This window comes from Hipposideros armiger, unplaced genomic scaffold (genome assembly GCF_001890085.2).
Source record: "Hipposideros armiger isolate ML-2016 unplaced genomic scaffold, ASM189008v1 scaffold_316, whole genome shotgun sequence".
Lineage (NCBI taxonomy): Eukaryota > Metazoa > Chordata > Mammalia > Chiroptera > Hipposideridae > Hipposideros > Hipposideros armiger.
This window is the reverse complement of record NW_017731666.1, coordinates 1,177,137-1,199,083: the sequence shown is the minus strand read 5'-3', so window position 1 is coordinate 1,199,083 and position 21,947 is coordinate 1,177,137. Positions and strand designations below refer to the sequence as shown.

The window sequence follows — 21,947 nt, the reverse complement described above, 5'->3', positions numbered from 1 at the left end:
GCAACTAGGGCAGCCAATTGAATTTTAACTTCAGGTAAACAACAATAAGCAAGATACACTAAAATCATGCTTTAGTGTATCTTATGCAATATTTGGGATAGACTTACGCTTTTAAAATGATTTGTTGTTTATCTGATTTTCAGGTTGAACTGGGCATCCTGTGTTTTGTTTGGCAACCCTACCACTCTGTCCCCTGGAAACTCAGCCTTCTGGGGGAGGCAGGGGCCAAAATTAGTAATGGTCAACCAGGCATGACAGGTCAACAGGTCCGTGGAGTGGGCCCAGGGCAGTATGGGGCACAGAAGCNTTCCTGTCCAGCTGCCCCGGCCTTTGAGAATGCAAGAGAGAACCCCGGACCGGCCACAATCTCCCTGCTCACTGATAGGGAAGGCCGCTTCCTTACAGTGGCCCAGAGGCCCTCGATCTGGTCCCCCTACCTCACCTCCAGCTGCTCCCCCATCACCTACTCTGCCCCATCTGCCTTGCTGCTCCTCCAACAGCCAGCGCCCCCTGGCTTTCGCACTGGCTGTTCCCTCCACCTGGAAGGCTTCCCAAGAGAGCCCCTCCCTCCTTCAAGCCCTTGCTCCATCTCCCCTTCTCAGTAAGTCCTGCCCTGAGCCCCCTTCAGATTGTAACGTGCCCCACAGCACACACACTCACTCCCCGTCTTCCTGCCTTATTTTCCCCAGCACCCTTATATAACCTGGCATTACATTCTCTGCGTCTCTGTGCATTCTCTTACCGTCTGTCTCCCTAATGACAGCAGACCTCGTCTTCCCCATCCTGTATGCCCAGTGCCTGACACATAGTAAATATTTGTTGAATGAATGAGGCATCTGGAATCCTGGGTCTTGTATAGCGCTGCCTGCAGCTCACTGCCTGTGACCTCAAACAGCACTCCCTTCCCAGCCTCCCTGTATGTAGCAGCTGAGGCCAGGTGTGAGGAGGTGTCACCGCGCTCCTGGCCTGGTTACCCGTCTGCCTCCCACATTTATTCATTCAACAAGTAGCAACTGAGCACACCCTGGGTGTCCCCAGCCCCGTCAGCACCAGGGATGTAGCAAGCCCTCATAGCCTCGTGGAGCTGACGTCCAGGGGACGACCAAGGAGACAGAGTGGGGACATGTGCCACATTAAGAGAAGTTCTTGCTTATTTGCTCACGTCATGTGTTGGTTTGCCACCTGGCAACCCTAATGGAACTGAGCTCTGAGAGAGCCGGCTCTGCCCGTCCTGGCATTTGGCAGCCTCGTGATGTGTATGCCCTTGGAATGAATGAAAATTGCACAAGACAATTCAAGAGTGACAAGTGCTATAATGTGGCATAGGGTCGTTCGGTAGGAAGTGATGAGGGTGTTCTTTAGCTTGAGGGGTTCAAGGAAGGCCTGTCTGAGGAGCTGAGAGCTGAATAAGGGATCTTACTTGCAAAGATCTGGTGTGGGAGCATGGCGCCTAGAAGAGCTGTTCTAGAACCTTCCTCAAATCAGGAAGCATTTTTTTCCTGAATGTGGGATCTTTTCACGTAAGCCAGGAGGTGATTGGAGGACAAGAGAGGGAGAGCTGCCGAAGGCTGAGTGACCTTCTGTTCAGAGCAGCCCTACCCAACAATGAGATCTAATCCTTTTGGATATCGGGCCCGTTTCTGTCCTCCCTTGGTGCAGAAATGATTGGCAGTGGGAAGAGGAGGGGCAGGGGCCACTGGAAACGCTGTTGGCCCTGAGTCTGGTTTTGTAGGCAGATCACTCCTTGTTCCTTGTGGCAACAGTAACCATAAGCTGGCACCAGTCTTAGACAGATTTCCAACAAACCCTTTCTAGAATTCCATGTTTCTTTTGTGTCATCAGAGGGTGACTTGCTTAATAGTTACAGTTTGTCCATGTCATCTTTTTTCGCAAGGGGAAAAAAAAAATCATGATTTATGTGATCATTGCTAGGGAGCCTCAGATTTACAAAGGGGTAGGTCAAGGGTCAAGGGTCTCCAAAGACTCCTAGAGCTTGGGCTCCAGGAGACGGGTGGCTGGTGTCCTTGACTGAAATCGGGACAGCGAGATGCGGGGAGGGTTTGAGGGAGAAANAAGGGGTTCCCTGGTTTGGTTAGTGGGAGACCAGCAGGTGTGTTCCCCACCTGCCCCCCAGCCAGCGGTTCTCTTCACAGCCATCCCTGCCAGGGTTCACTTGGTGCCACTTCCCTGTGAATTCTCTGCTGTTGGGTAAGTGAGGGTTTGGTTCAAGTCAAAGTGGGCGGTATTTAGAGTAGGAGAGCCCCAGAGACCCTCGAGAACAGGCTCCCAACCTAGTACCCAGCAGCACCCATGGGGGCTTTGGTCCCAGACTCCCAAGTGAGACTCTGGGGTTGGGGCTGGGCAGCAGCACCTGTGACATGCCCCCACCCCCACCGTGGTGACTCTGATGCTTCTGTCCCACCCCCTCGATTAACACAGAGGGCCTGAGAGGGGATGGATGGGCTGTGGTCACCCTCCTGCACCTGCCAGCCTCCCTCGTCACACACAATGGGCCCCAAAAAGCCGGGCTGGTGGTGATGCCAACTTAGCCCAAACAGTGTGAACTGAGGGGGCTCCAAGACCACCCCTGGAAATGCTGATGAGGAACTGGAGTTGGAGGGGTAGGAGGGAACCCCCGGTTGGTCCCTGAGCCCCTCCTCAGGGAGAAGCCTGGGGCCTAGATGAGCCAAGGGCCCCCTATGGGCTGCGACCCCAGCCTTAGGAAGAGTCTGGCTTTGGGGACCCTAACTCCCAGGTGCTAGCTGTGATTGGGCCTAGTGTTGACTCTGTGGCCAGATGGCCTGGGCTGATAAGCCACCACCCCCTCCCAGAGGCGGCCATGAATCTCAGGGAGGTGGACAGCAGGTTCGTTCCTGCAGTGGAGTGTGACCTGGCTGATAAGGGGCCGCTTTTGTGCGGTTGCCAGGCTGGGCTCAGGCAGGAGAGGTGCCTGGGAATTGGGGTGAGGCCTGCTGGCAGGGGAGGTAGAAACCCACGTCCACTTAGCCTTCTATTTCGGGGGTGGAGACTCCTGCTCCCCAAGGCTGGATACCCCAGGGCAGGGAGCTGGAGAGGGTAAGCTCTGGGCTTCCCGACGCTGCAGGGCACAATCCGAGGCCGAGGCAGCCTGGCTCCAGAGCCTGCAGCTCCCCATCACCCCTGCTCTCGTGAGCCTTCCGGGCCTGCTGTGAAGCCTGTGAATTATTCACAAGGGNTCTGGGGGCTCCGCACGCCAGCGCCTGGGTGGCTCTCTAAATCAAACCCCGTTAGTCCGCCCTCTGGAGTTTCCATCTTGACGCAAGATTAAGTTAGGAGAAAAGTTCCTGCGCGCACCTCCCTCTGTCGCCAGAGTCCGCCTCGGCGCGGCCATCCAGCGCCCAGGGCGGTGCGCCGGGCGGGCTGGGCGGGACGGAGGCGGTGCGGGGGGCGGGCCCGAGGCTTAAACCAGGAGCCCTGGGGGCCTGGATCCAGAGCGCGGAGGAGGCGGAGCGGAGCCGGCGAGCAGTGCGTAGTCGAGACCCGGCCAGCAGCCGCTCCGCCTCCCAGCCGGCAGGGCCCCGACGGCCGCGCCGCGGACTCTCCCTGTGCCCGAAGACAGGTGCATGGCGCCCCGGGAAGCGCTCTGAGAGCGGGGCTCGGCGCCGCGGGCGGCACGATGGCCCTCGAACAGGCGCTGCAAGCGGCGCGACAGGGCGAGCTGGACGTGCTGAAGTCCCTGCACTCCGCTGGCCTGCTGGGGCCCTCGCTGCGCGACCCGCTGGACGCGCTGCCGGTGCACCATGCGGCCCGCGCCGGCAAGCTGCACTGTCTGCGCTTCCTGGTGGAGGAGGCCGCCCTGCCAGCCGCGGCCCGTGCGCGGAATGGCGCCACGCCGGCCCACGACGCCGCCGCCACCGGCCACCTCTCCTGCCTGCAGTGGCTGCTCTCGCAGGGCGGCTGCAGAGTGCAGGTGGGTCTGAGCTGCTCTCTGGCCCCCCTGGGGTTTCCTCCCCAGGAGAGTTCTGTCCGGGAACATCCCTGTCCCGCTGTGGCTCAAGGGTGGATGGGGTTGGACACCTCCCAACTGAGCCTGCTTTGGAGCTCCTTCCAAAGGGCTCCTGAGTTGAGAGTGGTGGAGTAGAAGAGCCCTGGTCACTGCCTAGAAGAGCACCCAGGTGATGGGGAAGCAGAGGAGAACGGGGTTCACCTGGGCTAGTATTTAATATGTGGGTGGGGAGGCAAAGCGCTGAGTTCTGGAGAGTAGGCCTGGGCACTAAGGGCCTGCACATAGAATCAGAAGCGCATGTCCTCCAGGCTCAGGTCTGGGGGGTGGGGAGGTGGGCAAAGCCCTGCAGCCCACTCCAGGCTGAGGTGCAGGTGTCCCTAAAGGCAGGTGTGGGGGGGAGGGGTGGTGGGCCTGGTAAATGGAAGCCTCCCCAGGACCTGAGCCGACTCCCAGATGTCAGCCCCTTCTGGCCTCTGGGCGCCAAGTCGCTTCTCCAGCCCAACCTGAATCTTCCTGACCTGAGACCCCCACCTGGTCTCACTTAGTGGCCTCCAGGCTGGTGTAAGTCTGCCCCCCCAGAGGTGGAAGAGGAGGCAGCTCAGGCCCTGATGTGCAGCAGTCCTGCTGGAAACAGAGCAGAGCACCCAACAGGTATTAGGCCTGGGGACTCAGGGGTTTCCCTGTCCTCCTGGAGCTGCTAGTCCATTAGGGCAACAGGCAGCAAACCCACAGGCCAGAAAGTAAAGCAGGTACCATTAGGTACTGCTGGGCCATGCTATGGGGAGTGTCAGGGAGCTGCTTGGATGAAGAGGCCAGGGAAGGCCTCTCTGAAAGGGGAGTCCTGGCTGATGAGAGTGAAGTGGCTCAGTGACGATTAGATATTTCAAGCACAAGGAACAAGACAGGCAAAGCCCCAAGGCACACACATTCTTGTCCTGGTGCAGAGGCAGCAAGGAGGTGTTTGAAGTGGGTGAGGGTGGGAGAAGTCACCAGGCCCAGGTCCTAGAGGGCCTCATAGGCTGGAGGTAGGAATTTAGAAGATATTCTGGTTGTTGGGGAAAGCCAGTGGAGGGAGGAACCAGACTGATTTTCTACTTAGCAAGACCACTGGGTTCACTGGATGTGGAAGAGGCAGGGGCGACTGAGCCCACTGGCTATGCCTGAAGGATGCCAGATCCCCGCCCCCTCTTTTGCCCTCAGGATGGCAAGGCCTCCCTTCCACCCTTCCTGGGAGATGTCCCAGCCCCTTATCTCCTGGCTGGCTCTGTTATCAGAGTTCCTGGCACATGGTCCATGCCCACTCTTTTGGGAGGTGGCGTGCCTCCCTGATCCTGGTGTCCAGCCTTGGCTGGGAGCCTCTGTAGCCACTGCAGAGGAAGTGGAGGAGCAGGTGGCCTTGTGCCCAGCTTATCAAGTCTTCCGCCCTCAAGCCCAGCAGGCTTGGATGCTGGGGTGGAAGTGTGTGTGTGTGTGGGGGGGTGACCTCGATCCTGCCCTTGCTGAGCCTGGAGAGATAAGCAGATTTAGGGTGCAGGCCACAGCATGTGAGGCTCCCAGGGTCTACATAGCTGTTGGAGCCTCAGGGACAGGCCAGAGCCCACAGGTCTGAGGCCCTCTTACTGCCATCCCCACCCAGAGGCCAGAGCCAGCAGGACCCCCTGGAGCTTCAGGACGCCCCCCAGGCCCCAAGGCCAGTGGGAATTGAGGGCCTTTCTCGAGAGCTGGGCTCAGGGCATACTTCACCATGGTCCTGTCGGGGGCACGTCTAGCCAGCCCTGTCCCGTGGGTGTTCCAGCACACAGAGGGGTCTCAGTGTGGTCCTCAGCTTCCTGAGCTGCTGGCGTCCTGCCTCACTCTGCCTGACTCTGCGCTCCCTGCCTCCTTCTGACAGCCAGTCTGCTTGCCACCTGCCCCCTGACATGGCTCACCAGCTGTGTCCTGGGCCCTGTACCCTCTGTCTACCCTTTTCTTCTGCTTTTCTCACAGGAGCCTCAGAGGCTCTCCTCCAGTTGCCTCAGCCACACCTGTCCCCCAGCGCCCTCCCTGGGCAGAGGGGCTTTACTTCCGATTCTAGTAAACCATGCCCACCTCTCACTACTGCCCCCGCCCTTCCCTGTGCCCCTGCCCAGCTCCCCGCCCACCTTCGACATCCCAGGTGCTTGGCACTGGGGGCTCATTCCGTTCTGGAACCCATGCCCACTCTCCCAAACTCATCATCCAGCCTTTGAGTCCCAACTTCTGGTTTCTGGGTGATTCTCCTCTTTGCCCAAGTCACATAAGCGGCACCCACCAACCCCCTCCCACAGCAGACAAATACACCTGGGTGTTCATGGATGACACAGTCAGCTCTTCTGGGCCAGAGTGTCACCCTGCTCCCTCTGGGGTGCCTGGGAGGGGGAGGTCTTGCTCAAGCCCCTTCCAGGGACTGCCTCTAGCCCATACCTACCAGCATTGGCTGGCTGCCCAGGCCCTGCCCACTGCCTCCACAGAGCAAGAACACAGNGGGGGGCGGGCGCTGAGAGCCTCGATGGGTGCTTCCTGTCCGCAGGGGAGTGAATGCCCAAACCAAGAACGGTGCCACGCCCCTGTACCTGGCCTGCCAGGAGGGCCACCTGGAGGTGACGCAGTATCTGGTGCAGGAGTGCGGGGCCGACCCGCACATAAGCGCCCACGACGGCATGACCCCGCTGCACGCCGCGGCACAGATGGGCCACAGCCCGGTCATCGTGTGGCTGGTGAGCTCGGAGACAGGAAAGGACGGGGCTCAGGAGGGGACAGGGCCTGCACGGGACGGGGGCGGGACTAGGAGGGGCCTGGCGCCCAGCCCCATTTCCTTCTTTCCCTCGCCCCCTCCTGCCCAGGTGAGCTGCACTGACGTGAGCCTGTCGGAGCAGGACAAGGACGGCGCCACGGCCATGCACTTTGCGGCGAGCCGCGGCCACGCCAAAGTGCTCAGCTGGCTCCTGCTACACGGCGGCGAGATTTCGGCTGACCTCTGGGGCGGGACCCCGCTGCATGACGCCGCGGAGAACGGAGAGCTAGAGGTGAGGGCGGGGCTGGGGGCGGGGCCGGACCGGGGGCGGGGCCAGGGCCGGGCCATGGGCGGGAAGGGCGAGCGCCCTCTGCTGGCGCCACTCTCTCAGCAGAGCCGGGCCCTGGCCCCGGGGTCTGGGCCAGCGGCCCAGGGTCCCGGCTAACGGCCAGGAATGCTCACTGCATGCCCCCGCAGTGCTGCCAGATCCTGGTAGTGAATGGCGCGGAGCTGGACGTCCGCGACCGCGATGGGTACACGGCCGCTGACCTCTCGGACTACAATGGCCACAGCCACTGCACCCGCTACCTGCGCACCGTGGAGAACCTGGTACCACCTGGGCTCTGCTCCCCGGGTTATCTCACTCCCTGCCCCACCCCAACCTCCCTACACTGGTATGTGTTGTTACCCCTTTTACCACGGAGGAAGCTGAGATTCAAGGATGTGAACCCCCTTACCTGAGGTCACAAAGAGTAAGGGGGGCCTGAGACCATTATGCCACATGACCTCTCAGCTCAGACCGCTCACCAGTGAGGAGTGGGGAGTGGAGGCAAAAAGGCCAAGGGTAGGAGGACCAGCGTCATCCTGATAAGGAGAAATCACAAGACGTACTAATGGGGACAGCCCAGGTCATTTAGCTGACCACAGTCCCCATGGATAATTCATTTAATTCTCACCACCACCCTCTGGAGTGGGTACTGTTAGTGTCCCCATTTCACAGATGGGCAAACTGAGTCTCGGGGCAACCCCCAAGGTCACACAGCTATTAAATGATGGAGCCCAGCAGCCTGGCCTGGAGCCATTTCTCTCGACCACGACACTATATGTTCACTTGTCGCTACTTCATAACTAGAAACCTGTGTTACTGTTTTTAAACGATTTTATTATGATTGCTCAGCCATGAAGTAACCCACTGGGACTTGAGCTCAGGCGTGGGTGGCTCTCAGGGCTCTGCCTCGTCTTGTGCAATGCCTGCTTTGGTGCAACACGGAGGGCCCCCCGGGGGCCTTCAGAAGGGCAGTGAGAGGTGCTGCACAATGAGGCCTAGAGAGGAGAAGGCGGGCTGGCCCCCTGCCCTATCTGGGAGCACATGGGGGCACCCTGGTTCTGGGGACTCCAGAGCATAGCAAGGCCCAAGGGTCAGAGAGTGTACCTGGACCTGAGGAGGAATTTCCCCCAGAAAGGGCCACCCAGAGAGAGTAGTGGCCCAACACAGGTAGTGAGCTCCCTGTCACCAGGGTATATAAGCAGGGCTTATATAAGAAATGCCTGTGAAGGGCATTTCTGCGCCAGAGGTGAATTCCTTCCAGCTGTGAGAGTCTGTGATTCTGTTGCGGGGGGTGGGGGTGGCACAGAGCCCCAGTTCCCCCCTTTCCACCACCCCCCCATCCCCTCCTGACAGTAGCTGTTGGCAATAAGAAACAAGCACCATCCCTTGAACTCTTGACTCTGGCAGGTACCCTGCCTAGTGCTTTATGGTGTAATCTCAGTTCATCTTCACAGTAAATTAATACTAATAGCTGACACGTATGGAGTTTATCGTACCCTGGCACTTCACTAACTTTTAAAATCTTTTTCATAACCTAACGGGGCAGGCAGCACTGTTATGCCATTTATAGATGAAGGAACTCAGATACAGAAAGGATAAGTGACTTGCCCAAGGTCACGTAGCTATTAAGTCAGGGAAGTGAAATTTGAACTCGTTGTCCCATGCCACAGAGCCCATGTCCCTAACCTCTGTTGTCCATGTGGTCAGGCCTGGCGCTCCCAGTTCCCACTGCTCTCGGCCAAGAAAAGAACATTTTCAGCTGCCCCTCCTCCAATCCCAGCTCCTACGGCTCCCCTTGGCTCATGGGGTGGGTAGTAGGGCTGGTATCCTTGAACTGGGTGGGGTGTGGGGGCACTGGCTCCCTCACCCCGGCGAGCCCAGCAGCAGCAGTGACAGATCCTAGCCACAGAGAATGCTGGCCCAGAAAAGGCAAACAGTCCCACAGAGCCCCTAATTACAGGCCAATGAGCATGGCCGCCGAGCTGTTACCTGGTGCCAGGCCTGCTTCCCACTCCCGGGGGGCCTGTGACACTTCTTGGTCAGGGAGGGGGCATGAGGCAGGGAGGAGCAGGCCTGGGCAGAAGCAGCGAGCGAGCAGGCTTGCCGGCAGCAGAGCCAGCATGGGCAACGTAAGCAGGGCCCCCACCCCAGCCCGCTCCCATGCCAGGAGGGTCAAGCTTGTGGGCAGGGGCACTGTCAGTGGTGGGGGATGGCTGGCTTGGCAGTCTCAGCTCTGACTGCCCACCTAGTTCAGCTGGGCCACCCCAGGCCTTACCCTTTCCCCAAGGGCCCCATCAAAACACAGGGACTGGGCTGGTGTTGGGATTGGGTAACAGGGGTTGCTAGCCAGGAAATGGGGGATGTCTTTCCTGCAAGTTGTGGGGACCCTGCATCCCTCCCCTGCCCCCAGCTGCTTCAAGTGTTCTCACCAGCTGCAGAGCCGAGTCCCCTCCCCACTGATACACTGGAGCTGAGGGCCTCTGCCCATCAATGAGGAAGGACTAGGCTGCTGCCATGCAGTTCTCCCCTTGGGGTCCAGCCAAGGGCCCTGTCTTCCCTCAGTCTCTCAACCCTCCTGAGCAGAGAGGGGCCAGGGATAGGAATTTCCCAGGAACCCATGATCCTACTGCTGGGGGCTGGGCTTAAATCTCAGCCTGGGAAGAGCCTGAAAGACCCACTCGTGATGAGGGAGGGAGCCCAGAAAGGACAGTGGCTTGGCCGAGGTCACACAGCGAGGGCATGCCTGAGCAGGACAGCCTAGAGTGTGCTGGTCTTCGGGTCTGGTTATCCTCAGCGCCTCCCCTCCTTCTGCTCAGAGCGTGGAGCACCGCGTGCTGTCCCGGGACCCATCCGCTGAACTGGAGACCAAGCAGCCTGACTCAGGCATGTCCTCGCCCAATACCACCATGTCGGTCCAGCCGCTTAACTTTGACCTCAGCTCACCCACCAGCACCCTCTCCAACTACGACTCCTGCTCCTCCAGCCAGTCCAGTATCAAGGGTCGGCACCCCCCATGTGGTGAGTGGGCCAGGTGGGAAGAGGGAGGAGGAAGAACAGACTGGAGCCAGACCACTGGGCCCTAAGGGCCAGCCCCAGGCTTACTCTGCACATAGCTGACACTAGAGACTGCCCAGGGCACCAGGAAGGGACCCTGGGTCTGGTGAGAGGCAGGTGACACTCATGCTTGTGTGTGCCCATCACAGACATAGTACATGTACATCCACACGTATTCTCCCCCTGACAAAACCCACACGCACCCTGCACACGATTCAATATCCTCACTCATACATGCACAGACTGTCCCCCAGACCTTACACATGCCTCACCACACTCAAGAGTGCACACTTGTACACACAATATACATATATGAATGCACAACTACACATACAAAGCTGTGCAGATGTATGCACGTGCCTACACTACACACAGGCACGCACGTGCGCACGCGCGCACACACACACACACACACACACACCTCAAGTGCACAAATACAAACACATTCATAAATACAAAGAAGCACGGGTACACACGAACATACACGAATGCACAAACGCTCAGGCAGAAGCCGGGCCTGCGTGCACACACACCACACCCAGAGCATGGGTGTCTGTCCACTTGCGATGTCTGCTTCGTGCCACCAGGTGGTGGCCTACAGAGATGGCAGGGTACCCTGCAAAGATTGGGTGTGGCCATCCATACTCCTGCCATCTGCCCTGTCAGATCTGCAAGGAGGAGCCCCTCTGCCTTCCAGGTGACCCTGCTCTGCAGGCAAGCCCTGGAGCCCAAAGCCCCCTGGTACTTCCCCTCCAAACTGGAGCCTGTGGTCTTTCCCCAACAAGTGCAGGGCTGGGTAAGGGCAGGGCCAGGGCAAGGGTGGGGCCATACCAGGCTGCGCTGCGCCCGAGCCCGCCTCGCCCCTTGGCAAGTTGTTTACAGGCAGTAGAGGGTCTCAGTCCTGGGGGACAGCGTCTCGGCAAGCTTGCAAACCCAGCCTTCCCTCCCTTCCCAGGGCTTCCCAGCGCCACAGCTGCAGACATCCAGAGCTACATGGACATGCTGAGCCCAGAGCTGAGCCTGGCCCAAGGCAAGCTGGAGAAAACCACGCAGCCACCACCGCCACCCAGATTCCCTCCACCACCCCCACCCCCGGGCACCCAGCTNGGTAACAAGCACAGTGGTGCTGGGCTAGAAGCTAGGACAATGACAAGGGTGCCAAGGCCTGAAAGCCTATTTTGTGCAAGCGCTTCACCGTCACGAGCTGCAGTTCTCAGAAAGCCCACCATGCATGGCATGGCGGTGCTGCTTACGGACTGAGGTTCATAAAAGCAGAGCAGTTCGGGGCCCGAGGACAGAACTGCCCCAGTGGCTGGTGTGATGCAGGAAGTGGCCTGAGCCAGAGACAAGACTTTAGGACTAACACGCTCTCCTTCCACAGGACAAAGACAATTCTGGTGCCACAGTCCTGCATCTGGCTGCCCGCTTCGGCCACCCCGAGGTGGTAGACTGGCTGCTGCGTCACGGCGGTGGGGATCCCACCATGGCCACAGACACGGGCGCCCTGCCCGTCCACTATGCTGCCGCCAAAGGAGACTTCCCCTCCCTGAGGCTTCTCATCAGGCACCATCCTGAGTAAGGACACCCCTCCCTGGGGTCTTCTGGGTGCGGCGGGCCAGGACGCTAGGGATGCCTGAAGTTTGCCATGCCCCTCCAGCATTCCAGGGGGGGGTGACCATTTCTGTGGCCAGAGGGCATGCCAGAGACAGCTCCTAGCCAAGCTGAGATTTCTCCCCTCCTGGCAGGCTGCCCACGGCCACTCGCCCCAGAGCCCTGCAAGCAGACACTCCCCAGCACGCAGCTGCACCTGGGAGGCTGGGCACACAGGCCAAGATCACTGCTCCCCGCCAGGATGCTTACCCGCCTGCAGCAAGTGGCTCCCTCTAGCTCTGGCCTGCGCTAATTTGCAAGGCTATTCTAAATGGGGGGTGAGAGATGGGAGCATCTCTAGGCCCCTAGTCAAGAAGGTGGTAGAGGAGGAGCCATGACAATCATCCGACAGCGAAGGGCGAGGACTGCCCCCCGACCCACACCCCACCTCCAGCCCCACGGCCCCCTTACCAGGAGCAGCTGATCTCCTGTGGCCCCTCAGCCCATCCCCACAACCAAGGCAGGTGCGGCTCCCAGACCTCTGGGGGCCCTTGGCCTGGCTGGTCTGAAAGCAGCTCCGCAGGGTGGGGTGGGGCCATGTGGAAGAATGGGGCTTAATGCAGAGCAGGGGAGTCATGGGGGGCCCTGGGGGAGGGAGGGAGCCAGGTCTTAGGTACAGCTGGGGGAAGACAAGAGTCCTGGGGAAAAGCCACCCAGACCCTGTCTGGGTGGGACACCAGTGGCACCAGGGACCCGATAGATAGGGGCTCTGACCAGTGACCTTTGTCGGTCTNCCCCGGGCACCCAGCTGCCCCCGCCCCCGCCCGGCTACCCAGCTCCCAAGCCCCCTGTGGGGCTTCACGCAGCTGACATCTACATGCAGACCAAGAGCAAACTCCGCCATGTGGAGACTCCGGCATCCAAGAAGGAGGTAGTGAGCCCCCACCAGACCTGGGATGATGGGGGGCTGTAGAAGCCAAGGACTACCTGGCTCATGGGCCACGGGGCTGGGGGGGTCCCTGGGCCAGCGGCCTGTTCAAGACTCTATATTCCCGGCCAGCCCCAAGGGGGCTCAAGGCTAGGCACTGGGGACAGGGAGATGAGTAAGATAAAGCCACTGCCCTCTGGGGAACTGGGGGGCAGGGGGAGAGGAAGGGAAATATACCCAGACAGCTGTGCCTCTCGGGGAGCTGGGTCCTTGCCATCTCTTGCACAGAGTGGAAGGGTAGTCATGGAGTCAGAAGAGGCTACGTGCAAACTGCTTGTCCACAGACCTACACATGCCTGCGGGCCCTGGGCTCAGGTGGAGAATGTCTCCCAAAGGGAGGTGTCTTCCGGGTGGGAGATGCAAGAGGTGTGGCTTGAAGGCTAGAGCCAGGAGGAGGGTGGAGGCGAGGCAGGAGAGCATGAGGCAGGACTTGGCACTCAGTCAGCGCGGAGGGAGGGGTGAAGCAGAGGCTAACTCCCCAGTTTGGGGCTTGAGGTCCTAGGTGGATGGAAGGGCCAAGCCTGAGGTGGGAGCCCTGGGGAAGAAGGAAGCATGTGAGAAGGAGTCCAGTGTGGGCATGTTGAGTGTAATGTGCCCAGATGGCAAGTCCTCTCGGATCCTGTCTGAAGCTCTGGAGCAGGGGCAGGGGCAGAGGGTGGATCTGAACAGCTCTGAGAGTCCTGGGCAGGGAGGCCCAGAGGGGGCCCTAGGGTACTGGCCAACAGGACAGAGCAAGGCTGGTCTGAGAGGTGGGGGGTAGCCTGAGTATGGTATTTGAATATGGGGTGGAGGCCTCCAGGGGTCCTGTGTGGCCCTAACCTTGTAGTTCTCTCTCAAGCCCAAGGCAAGCCACTCCAGGGCCAAGCTGAGTAACCAATTCGCACAGGTGACCCAGGTCACAAGGCCACCAGGCAGAGGAGGGGAGAGACATAGCCTGCACAGTGACTCCACCTGCACCCTTTCATGCCATCTCAGACCAAGCTCTCAGTCGGGTTCCCTTTCATCTCCACAAGGTGGGGGCCCAGGAGAGCCCTTCGGGAGCCCGAGGCCCCATTGACTACTCCACCAAGCTTGTGGGCCCTGCCCAAAGCCGCAGCACAGGTGGCCAACCTATGCCCCCACCTCTCCTCTGAGCCACAGCACCAGAACTTCGGGTCCCCATGCCCCTCCCGGGTGTGTGCGTGCCAGGCCGCAGGCTTCGGACCGCCCCACAAAGGGCCCTTTGTGTGCCCGCAGTGCCCCCAGCCCCCTGGCCGGGTTGCCTGACCGCCACTGGAGCAGGGTCGTGGCGTCTGCGCCTCAGGGCTGCAGGGGGCGCCGAGGGGGCGGGCTGGCCCAGAAAACAAATCCTGCGGTGTCCCGTTTCCTGCAATGTGAGCCGGGTCAGGTGGGGCGCGGAGGGTCCGGGGCCACCGCGGGGTCGAATGGGCTGGAGGGTGGGGCGGGGGACAGCCCCCGCCGCGTAACTCGGCCTTTGGCCCCGCCACCTCCTGCACTCCTCTCCCAGGCTGGGCTTAGCTGGGGGCGGGGGTGGGGAGTGTGTGTGGGGGGGACAGCTGCAACGGGGCGGGCGCTACGCTGTCACCCGAGCCGCCTTGCCGCCCCTGAAACCCGAGGCTTGGGCCCGGGTGTCGGTGTCGCTTACGCGCATGGCGACGGTTTCCAGATGCGGGAAGGGAAGGGCAGGGGCGTGACCCGGAACCCAGGGGGGCCAGAAACTGGGGAGCTTCACCGCTCGCGGTCGAACCCACATTCTGTCGCTGCGGATGGAGGGGTGTGGAGATGGGATGAAGGCCCCGGCGCTCAGCACCCAGCGGGGGACGAGAGGCGCCGGGGGCGGGGCCACATCTGGCCGGAGGGGTAGGCGCGGCGCAGCTACCAGGTGTGACAGGGCAGCCGGTGCCCCTGTGGCATCCCCCAGTGCCGAGGGTGGGGTGTGTGTGTGGGGGGGGGTCGTTCAGCCCAGGATTGGCGGGCCTGGGTGATGTCAGGCCGACAGAGCTCATAGGCGCTCAAAGGCGCGGGCGGGCACGGGCTGGGCTGTAACCTGAGAGGAAGGATCAGGTAGCGCAGGTGTCGGGTCCATGCCGCCCCCGCCACCAGGTGCACAGCGGGGGCCACCGGCACAGGCACAGGTAGGCGCAGTCCCAGCCCCGGGCTGAGAGCACTGGGCAAAGCAGGAGCCTCACAGGACACGGGCTCTCGAGAGGGCTCCCTCGGGGCCGGGATCCCTGCGAGAGGAGGGTTCGGCGGAGACTTGGGGACCGGCGGGACGGTGTGGCAGCCGGGACTGGGGTGCAGCTGAAACTAGCGCTGGCTAAGCTGGGAGCTGCCCCTTCTCCGGCTCCCCCTGGCGTCTGGGCTGGGCCACCCCGCCCCTGGGCCCGCCCCTTCTAGACTCAGTGGGGGCCTCTGCGCCCCTTGGCCGGTGCCCAGAACCTCTCCGTGTAGGGCCAACCGAGCCTGCCTTTCCGCCGAAGCCCCCATGACCCTCGCCCCATCCCCGCTCTGAAAACAGGAGGGTCTAGGAACACGGCTAGCTGCACCCTTCAACGGCCGCTGGCCGCGATCCCCCCGCCCCGGGAAGGTGAAGAGCTGGGAGTGGGGCGGCGTGGGAGGCACAAGGGACAAGAACCTGAAACCCACTCCCCCGCTGTCTTCCTGCAGCTGAGCTCCCACGACGGCCACAACGGGCTGCGGAGACAGGACTCTAGCCGCAAGCCCCGCGCCTTCAGCAAGCAGCCCAGCACGGGGGACTACTACCGCCAGCTGGGCCGCTGTCCGGGGGAGCCGCTGGCCGCTCGCCCGGGCATGGCGCACAGTGAGGAGGTGCGTGCCCGCCAGCCCGCACCCATCGGCCGCCCTGGACCCGGCCGGGCCTCCTGCTTCTCACTCGCTGGCTCCTCCGCTCCCCCGCAGGCGGCGCTGCTCCCCGGGAACCACGTGCACAACGGCTGCACCGCGGACCCTAAGGCATCCAGGGAGCTGCCCCCACCGCCCCCGCCGCCGCCTCCCTTGCCCGAGGGCCTGAGCTCGCCGCCTCCTGCTCCGCCTTTGCCCTTCGAGGGCGCCGGCCCTGGCTGCGGGCAGCGTCGCTCCTCCTCCTCCACTGGCAGTGAGTAGGGCGCGAGGGGTGGGGGGCGGCACTAGCCCCAAAGTGGGAGGGAAACCTAGACAACGCCCCCTCCCCAGCTGCGACTGCCCAAGTGCTTCCTCTTTTCCTACTGTTCTTGGAGCCCCTCCCCCAGTGAGGACTTGACCCTAAGGGAGGACTCTGCAGGAGGAGGACTATGCTGTGTGACCTGGGACAAGTTCCCTTCTCACTCTGGGCCTCCCTCCCATCCAGTGGCGAAGGCCTCCCAGATCTGGTGGCTGGTATTTCTGGTGAACTGGTGCTAGAGGAAAGCTTTAAGAAGTAGAGCTAGCTTCAAGGAGGCAGGGCTGCTGGCCAACCTCCCTGCAGGACATCTATTCTGAGCTCTCACCTCTTTCTTTGGTTCTTCCAAGCTAGCTGCAGCCCCAAGCCCTTCTCAGAAGCATCAGGAACCCTTCCTAGCCGTAGCTCCCCCAGGGGCCCTAGGCCAGCCAGGGCTTGGCTTATGGGGACAAGGCCAGTGACCCCTCCTGGTGACTTTCCTGATCATCCTTTTATAGCCTGGTGACCAGGATTCCTGGGCTTCTCTTCTGTAATATGGGACAGTCTCCTGCACAGCAGGGCTCTGGAAGGCCCAGGAGGTGGTGCCTGGGTGCTGATGCTTCTATCCCAGCCTGGCAGGGGGTGCCTTCCTCACCCAGCCACTCGGTGCAGACACGACGTTTAGTGGCACCGTCCAAAGCTTCATCTCCCTGACTAGGAGTGCAAGGGCACAGTAGGGTCCAGGGCAGGGCCAGCCTGGGCTCCCTGGGGTTCCTAGGGAGCCCCAGCCCCTGCAGACCAGAGCCCATGGTAGCATGTCTACCACCAGCTGAGCCTCCAGAAAGGTCCCCAGCTCTGGGGTCCGCTTCTTCCCTCTGTAACTTGGAACAAGGGTGAAGCTAGGAACAGAAGAAAAATAGATTCCAGTCTTCTCCAGACACCCCTTCTCAGCAGAGCCTGGGCTGGGTGCCCTATCCCAACCCAATGCCAAGATTGAGGCCCTTGTTAGGGGGGCCAGGGCTAGTGGCAGCACTGTCCAGCCCTCAGGGGCACCAGCAAAGCTGGGAACTGTGTGTACCACCCTTTTGGAACCCCAGAGCAGCCTGAGCCAGGGTCAGATGGGCTGGAAAGTTCCGCCTCCCCTCTCCCCGCTCCTCTGCACATCTCCCTCCCCTCCTCCTCCTCCCCTCCCTGGCCCTGTCCCCCGCTGTCCTAGCCTCACCTCGGCCTCCTCCCTCTCCTAATTCCACTGTCACTTCTCTCCTCTCCGTCCCTAGAAGTGAGAGTCCTGAGGCACAGGAAGAGTGAGTAGCTGCGTGCGCGGCTGCTAGCTGGTGTGTGGGGGGTGGGGGACAAGGCTGCTTAGGCAAAGCGAGTCCCAAGGGGCAAGGGACTTGAGGAAAGGGCAGGGCCAGGGGCAGGCAGCTAAGGGGTCCTCGATGCCACAGGTGGGGCCTCCTGCCCCACCACACCCATATGCACGCATTCTGCACCCAGCTAATGATGCTTGCTGGCACTTTCCCCTTTTTCCTCCTCCTCCAACCTGGGAACCCAGGAGCTTCTGGCCTGTTTTGTTTCTCTCACCCAGCCCTGACCCTCAGCCTCTAAAGACAACCCTCCCCAAACCCCAGTCACCTCCGCTGGCCTGGTCGAAAAATGCAAACTCTGCTCCTGGCATTTGCATGTTATCCACCTGACCCTTCTTCCGGGGTGTGCCCACCCCATATCCCCAGTAAGGACTCCACTTTCCTGGGTCCCCCAGAGCTGAGCAGTGCTGTGCCATAAGTGTGCTCCGAGCTTGCAACCAGTGTGTCTGAATGCTCGTCTGTCTGTGGGTTTGTGGTAGTGGGTGGGGTGGGGGCTGGCTGGGTTGTAGCATCCAGGGTCCCTAGTCCCTATAACACCAGGCAACTCAGTCCAAGGGTCACTGGGCTTTGCTGATGCAGAGAGAGAGCCAAAGGGAGACTCCACCCTAGCAGGCCTAGCCAGGGAACCTGGGACAAAGGTCGGGTGGCTGGTCCCAGGTAGTGTTTTGGAGCTGGGCAGTCAGCACGCTGGGCGGAGACTTTCACTACAGTCCCCAGGGCTGGCCCAAGAGCCATCATGAACTCCCAGGGGGCTCTGGGCCGGGGCTCCGCACCCCGTGAGTAGGGCCAGTAGGGCCGGGAGAATGGTGGGGCTGGGCCGCTGCGAGCGCAGGGCCTGCCTCTGGGGTCCCCCAGAGCCAAGCTGCCCACCGTCCCGGGGTCTGGATTGCTGTTGTCTGTGCCCACGGGAAGGCTGCCCAAGGGGAGGCTCCCAGCCTGTCCTGACTTGAGGAGCGGGCAGCAGAGTGGCGGGTGGGGGCGGCGGGGACGCGGCCCCACCCTCGGCTAGCGCCTCCTTTCCTGCCTCCGTGTAGGCACCAAGTCTTTCAACATGATGTCTCCGACGGGTGACAACTCAGAGCTACTGGCTGAGATTAAGGCGGGCAAGAGTCTGAAGCCGACGCCGCAGAGCAAAGGTCTGACCACGGTGTTCTCCGGAAGCGGGCAGCCGGCCACTCAGGTAGGCGGTCCGACAGGCGCCCCTCCCGGGCTCCCCGAGCCCCTGCCCGCCGCTCAGCCCCGTCGCTTCTCCCCGCAGCCTGACTCACCACTGCCGCCAGCGTCGCCCGCACCGTCACGAGCCCGGAGCCCCACTCCGCCGGCTGCGGGACCCCAGCCACTGCTCAACGGCAGCTTGGCGCCAGCGCCTCCTGCCACCCCTGCGCCGGGCGTGCAGCTCGACGTCGAGGCGCTCGTCCCTACGCACGACGAGCAGGGCCGGCCCATCCCCGAATGGAAGCGCCAGGTGATGGTTCGCAAGCTGCAGCTGAAGATGCAAGAGGAGGAGGAGCAGAGGCGGAAGGTGGGCGGGGTGGGGCTTCCCAGAGAGCCCTGGGGTCTGCACCTGCGCGCACAGCCCGTTCCTCCCCATCACCCCAACCTGCCCCGGGGGACTTCCAGCCGCAGGCAACTCCCGTTCCCTTTGAGGAAAAGCAGGGGTTGGACGACCGCCCTCTCCTGGGACCGGTCTCCTCCACCTCCTCCACCCCCAGCAGCCTGGGATTTCGTAAAAATGCCTATTCTGACTGGGGAGCCCTGATGGGGCTGAGAGTCTGCAACCAGCTCCCGGGTGAGGCTGACCATGCTGGCCCAGGAGCCACACTCCGAGTGGCCAAGAGGCTTTTGGTCACAGTCAGACTGGCCTGGGCTCTTTCCCGGCATCGCCACTTTCCAGCTGCTGATGCAGAGCCTCATGCAGCCTCAGTTTCCTATGTCAGGCAGGTTGATCACCACTGGTTGGCAGGATGATCTGCCATTGCTCCATTCTCAACAAACGTCCCCTGGGTGCTTGTCCATGTGTCACACACTGCTGTCGCCTCTGGGGATTCATGGAACATATCAGGGCCTGCTCTGGAGGGGTCTGCAGGAGAGGGTGCAGGGGGTCAACCAACAAGCAAACGCAGAACCTCAGTAGAGTGATAAGTGACCCCAGATAACTGGCCTAGTACAATAGGGGCAGCGCTGTGGTGGGCTGTGCGGAGGACTGGGGCAGCCCCAAGCCACCATCCTGTTTGGGCTGAGGAAGGTGTTAGGGAAGGAGAAAGTGAGGGCTAAGGTAGACTTGGAAGATGAGCAAGAGGTGGATGGGAAGAGGGGGGCAAATAGCAAGCAGGCGGGACGGGAGGAGGCTGAGCGTCAAAGAGGAGCTGAGGCTGGATGACTGGATTGTGGGAGCGGGTGGAGCTGGGGAAGTCAGTGGGGGTCAGATCAAGGCCTGGCCTTGAAAACCATGGACTTTCTCCTGGAGCAGTGCGGAGTCTGGGAAGGGGGTTAAGCTGGGAAGTGGCATCATCATATTTGTATGTGGAGATTGCGGTGGGTCGGGATAAATGGGGAGGCCTGTGAGGAGATGAGGGCAGCCCACCCCGGAAAAGCCTGGCATTAAAGTAGCAACCTAGAGGCAAAGAAAAGAGGAATAAATGAAACTGGAAGAAGAGCCTGACAAGCCTAGCTCTATAAACTGTGTTACTATTCCAAGGGTGAGCGGGGGTGGGATAGGAGTGGAAGCCACAGCTACGAAAACACTGACATTGTGGACAGAGAGGGCGTGGGTCACAGGGGACCTTGAAAAGGGGTCATCAGTTTGGAGCGAGGAGAGGCCTTGCTGGGATCTGGCCTCAAAGTCGCGGACCTTGAATGAGGTGGGAGAGGGCTGCTGATCGCGTCGCAGCTTCAATGCCTTTTGCATGTTCTTCGGTGGTGTAATGAGCAACCGAGCCAGGCGTGAAGCCCCCGTCTGCCCACCCTGCCTCTGCAACAGCACCCAACGACCGGCTGTGTCCCCGCCAGCAACCAAAGTGGACACTACCCAGCGCCGGGAGCGGCTGCCTGGGCCGAAGCCTCGCCCCAGCGTAATCGCCCGCCAGCCAGGCGTGGCCGGTCCCTGCAAACTCAGCCCCGCGGAGCCATTACACCACCTGGGACATGCAAAGGGCGCCCCCCGGCGGCCCCTGCGGGAGCCGGGCCAGAGGGAGACCCGCCTCCCTCCCCTCTCTTGTCTTCCCCGCCTTAGCTGATGGCCGCCAGCTCGTGCTGCTACCCCCGCGAGGGCTGGAGGTACTCCCGCGAGCACAACGGCATCCTCGGGCCCTTCGGCGAGCTCATGACCGAGGCTGACATACTCCGCATCGAGCAGCAAATCGAGAACCTGCAGGTGTTGCACAAGGCGCAGAAGCTGGAGGCGCGCCTGGAGCAGCTGGAGTTGGAGCTGGAGCAGCTGCTGCCCATCTCGGCAGCTCTGTCGGCGCCGCGCTTCACCGTCGACCCGCGCCGCATGCACGGCCGCGCCGCCAGCCTGCCTGCCTGGTGCAGCAAGATCTCCACGCTGCTCAAGAACATGGCCACGCTGCTGGCCGCACTGGGCGGCCGGCCCGCTCACCTGGCCGAGCTGCTGGCCGCCGACACGGGCCAACCACTGGCACCGTTGTCCGATGCACCCTGGAGGCCGGGCCCGCTGTGTCTGGGCCGCTCACACTCGCTCAGCTGGTGCCGCGAGGCCGTGGCGCGCGAGATCCTCGAGTGTGGCGTCTCGGTGAAGCAACTCCGCGCCACCTACGAACGACTCGCCCAGGGCTCCCCGCCCCCGCGCGGCCCGTGCCGAAAGCTCTCGCTGCCCGCCGGCGCCCCGGGCTGCGAGCCTATTCTCGAGGAGGACTACGTGGCGGCCGGCCCTAGCGAGCCGAGCGCCGCCGTCGCCAACGGACTGCAGCCGGCCACGGAGCCTCTAGGTACTCCGGGGCCGCCCGAGGAGCCAGGCCGGCAGGCGGCGCTGCCCGAGCCAGAGCAGCTGGCACGCGGGCCGCCGCTCCCCACCGAGCTGCGCGGCGTCCAGGACTACATCGACATGCGCAAGGAGCGCATCGTCTACCTCTTCCTGGAGCACTGGCGCAAGTGGGCCTTCCGCAGCCCCGGGCGCCAGGCCCGGGCGCGCCTGCGCAGACTGCTGCCCCGCGTGGTGGCCGCCGGCGCCGGCCCCGCCCCCGAGGCTCTCGAGGCCGCGGACGATCCCCAGTTTGCTCCCCCGTCGCCGGCGGGGGAAGGCCATGAGGAGCGGCTGCTGCGCCTGCTGAAGCAGCGGCAGGTGGTGGGCAAGTTGCTGGGCCACTGGCGGAGCTTGCTGCGACAGGTGCCCGCGCGCCAGCCCAGCGGCCCAGGCCTATCGCACGGCCTCTACTGGCCTGAGCACTTCCTGCCGCCCCTGGATGGTGGCGCGCCCCCGCCCTACGACAGCCTCACGCTTGACCTCTTCATGCTCGGCTACTTCCAGCTGCTCGAGATGGGCCTGAGCCGCGAGGAGCGCAAGTTCCGCCACCTGCTGTGCTATGAGATGTTCGACCGGCTGGGCAGCCACCCATGGGAGCACATCCGCCTCTTCCACCGCGTGGTGCTTGAGGAGGTGGAGGCCGGCCGGCGTGGCTGGAACGACGGCTTTGAGGACCTCAGGCACCAGTTCTTTGGAGATGGCCCGGAAGCTAGGCCGGCTTTGGAGGAAGATGCTGAGAAGGAGCAAAAGAAAGAGCAAAAGGAG

The 21,947-nt window shown here is 62.0% G+C and overlaps 1 protein-coding gene across 1 annotated transcript in view; it reads left to right on the top strand.

The window, feature by feature from the left end:
• Positions 1–3,488: 3,488 nt before the first annotated feature.
• Positions 3,489–21,947, top strand: part of ESPN (espin) — a 22,172-nt gene continuing 3,713 nt past the window's right edge. Inside the window, exons 1-10 of the mRNA XM_019660359.1 lie at positions 3,489–4,003; positions 6,508–6,720; positions 6,847–7,029; positions 7,215–7,346; positions 9,882–10,083; positions 11,075–11,209; positions 12,504–12,640; positions 15,365–15,812; positions 18,235–18,380; positions 18,459–18,722. Coding sequence (XP_019515904.1) covers positions 3,656–4,003; positions 6,508–6,720; positions 6,847–7,029; positions 7,215–7,346; positions 9,882–10,083; positions 11,075–11,209; positions 12,504–12,640; positions 15,365–15,812; positions 18,235–18,380; positions 18,459–18,722 — 2,208 coding nt within the window. The 5' untranslated portion in view covers positions 3,489–3,655. The remainder of the gene's footprint in view (positions 4,004–6,507; positions 6,721–6,846; positions 7,030–7,214; positions 7,347–9,881; positions 10,084–11,074; positions 11,210–12,503; positions 12,641–15,364; positions 15,813–18,234; positions 18,381–18,458; positions 18,723–21,947) is intronic.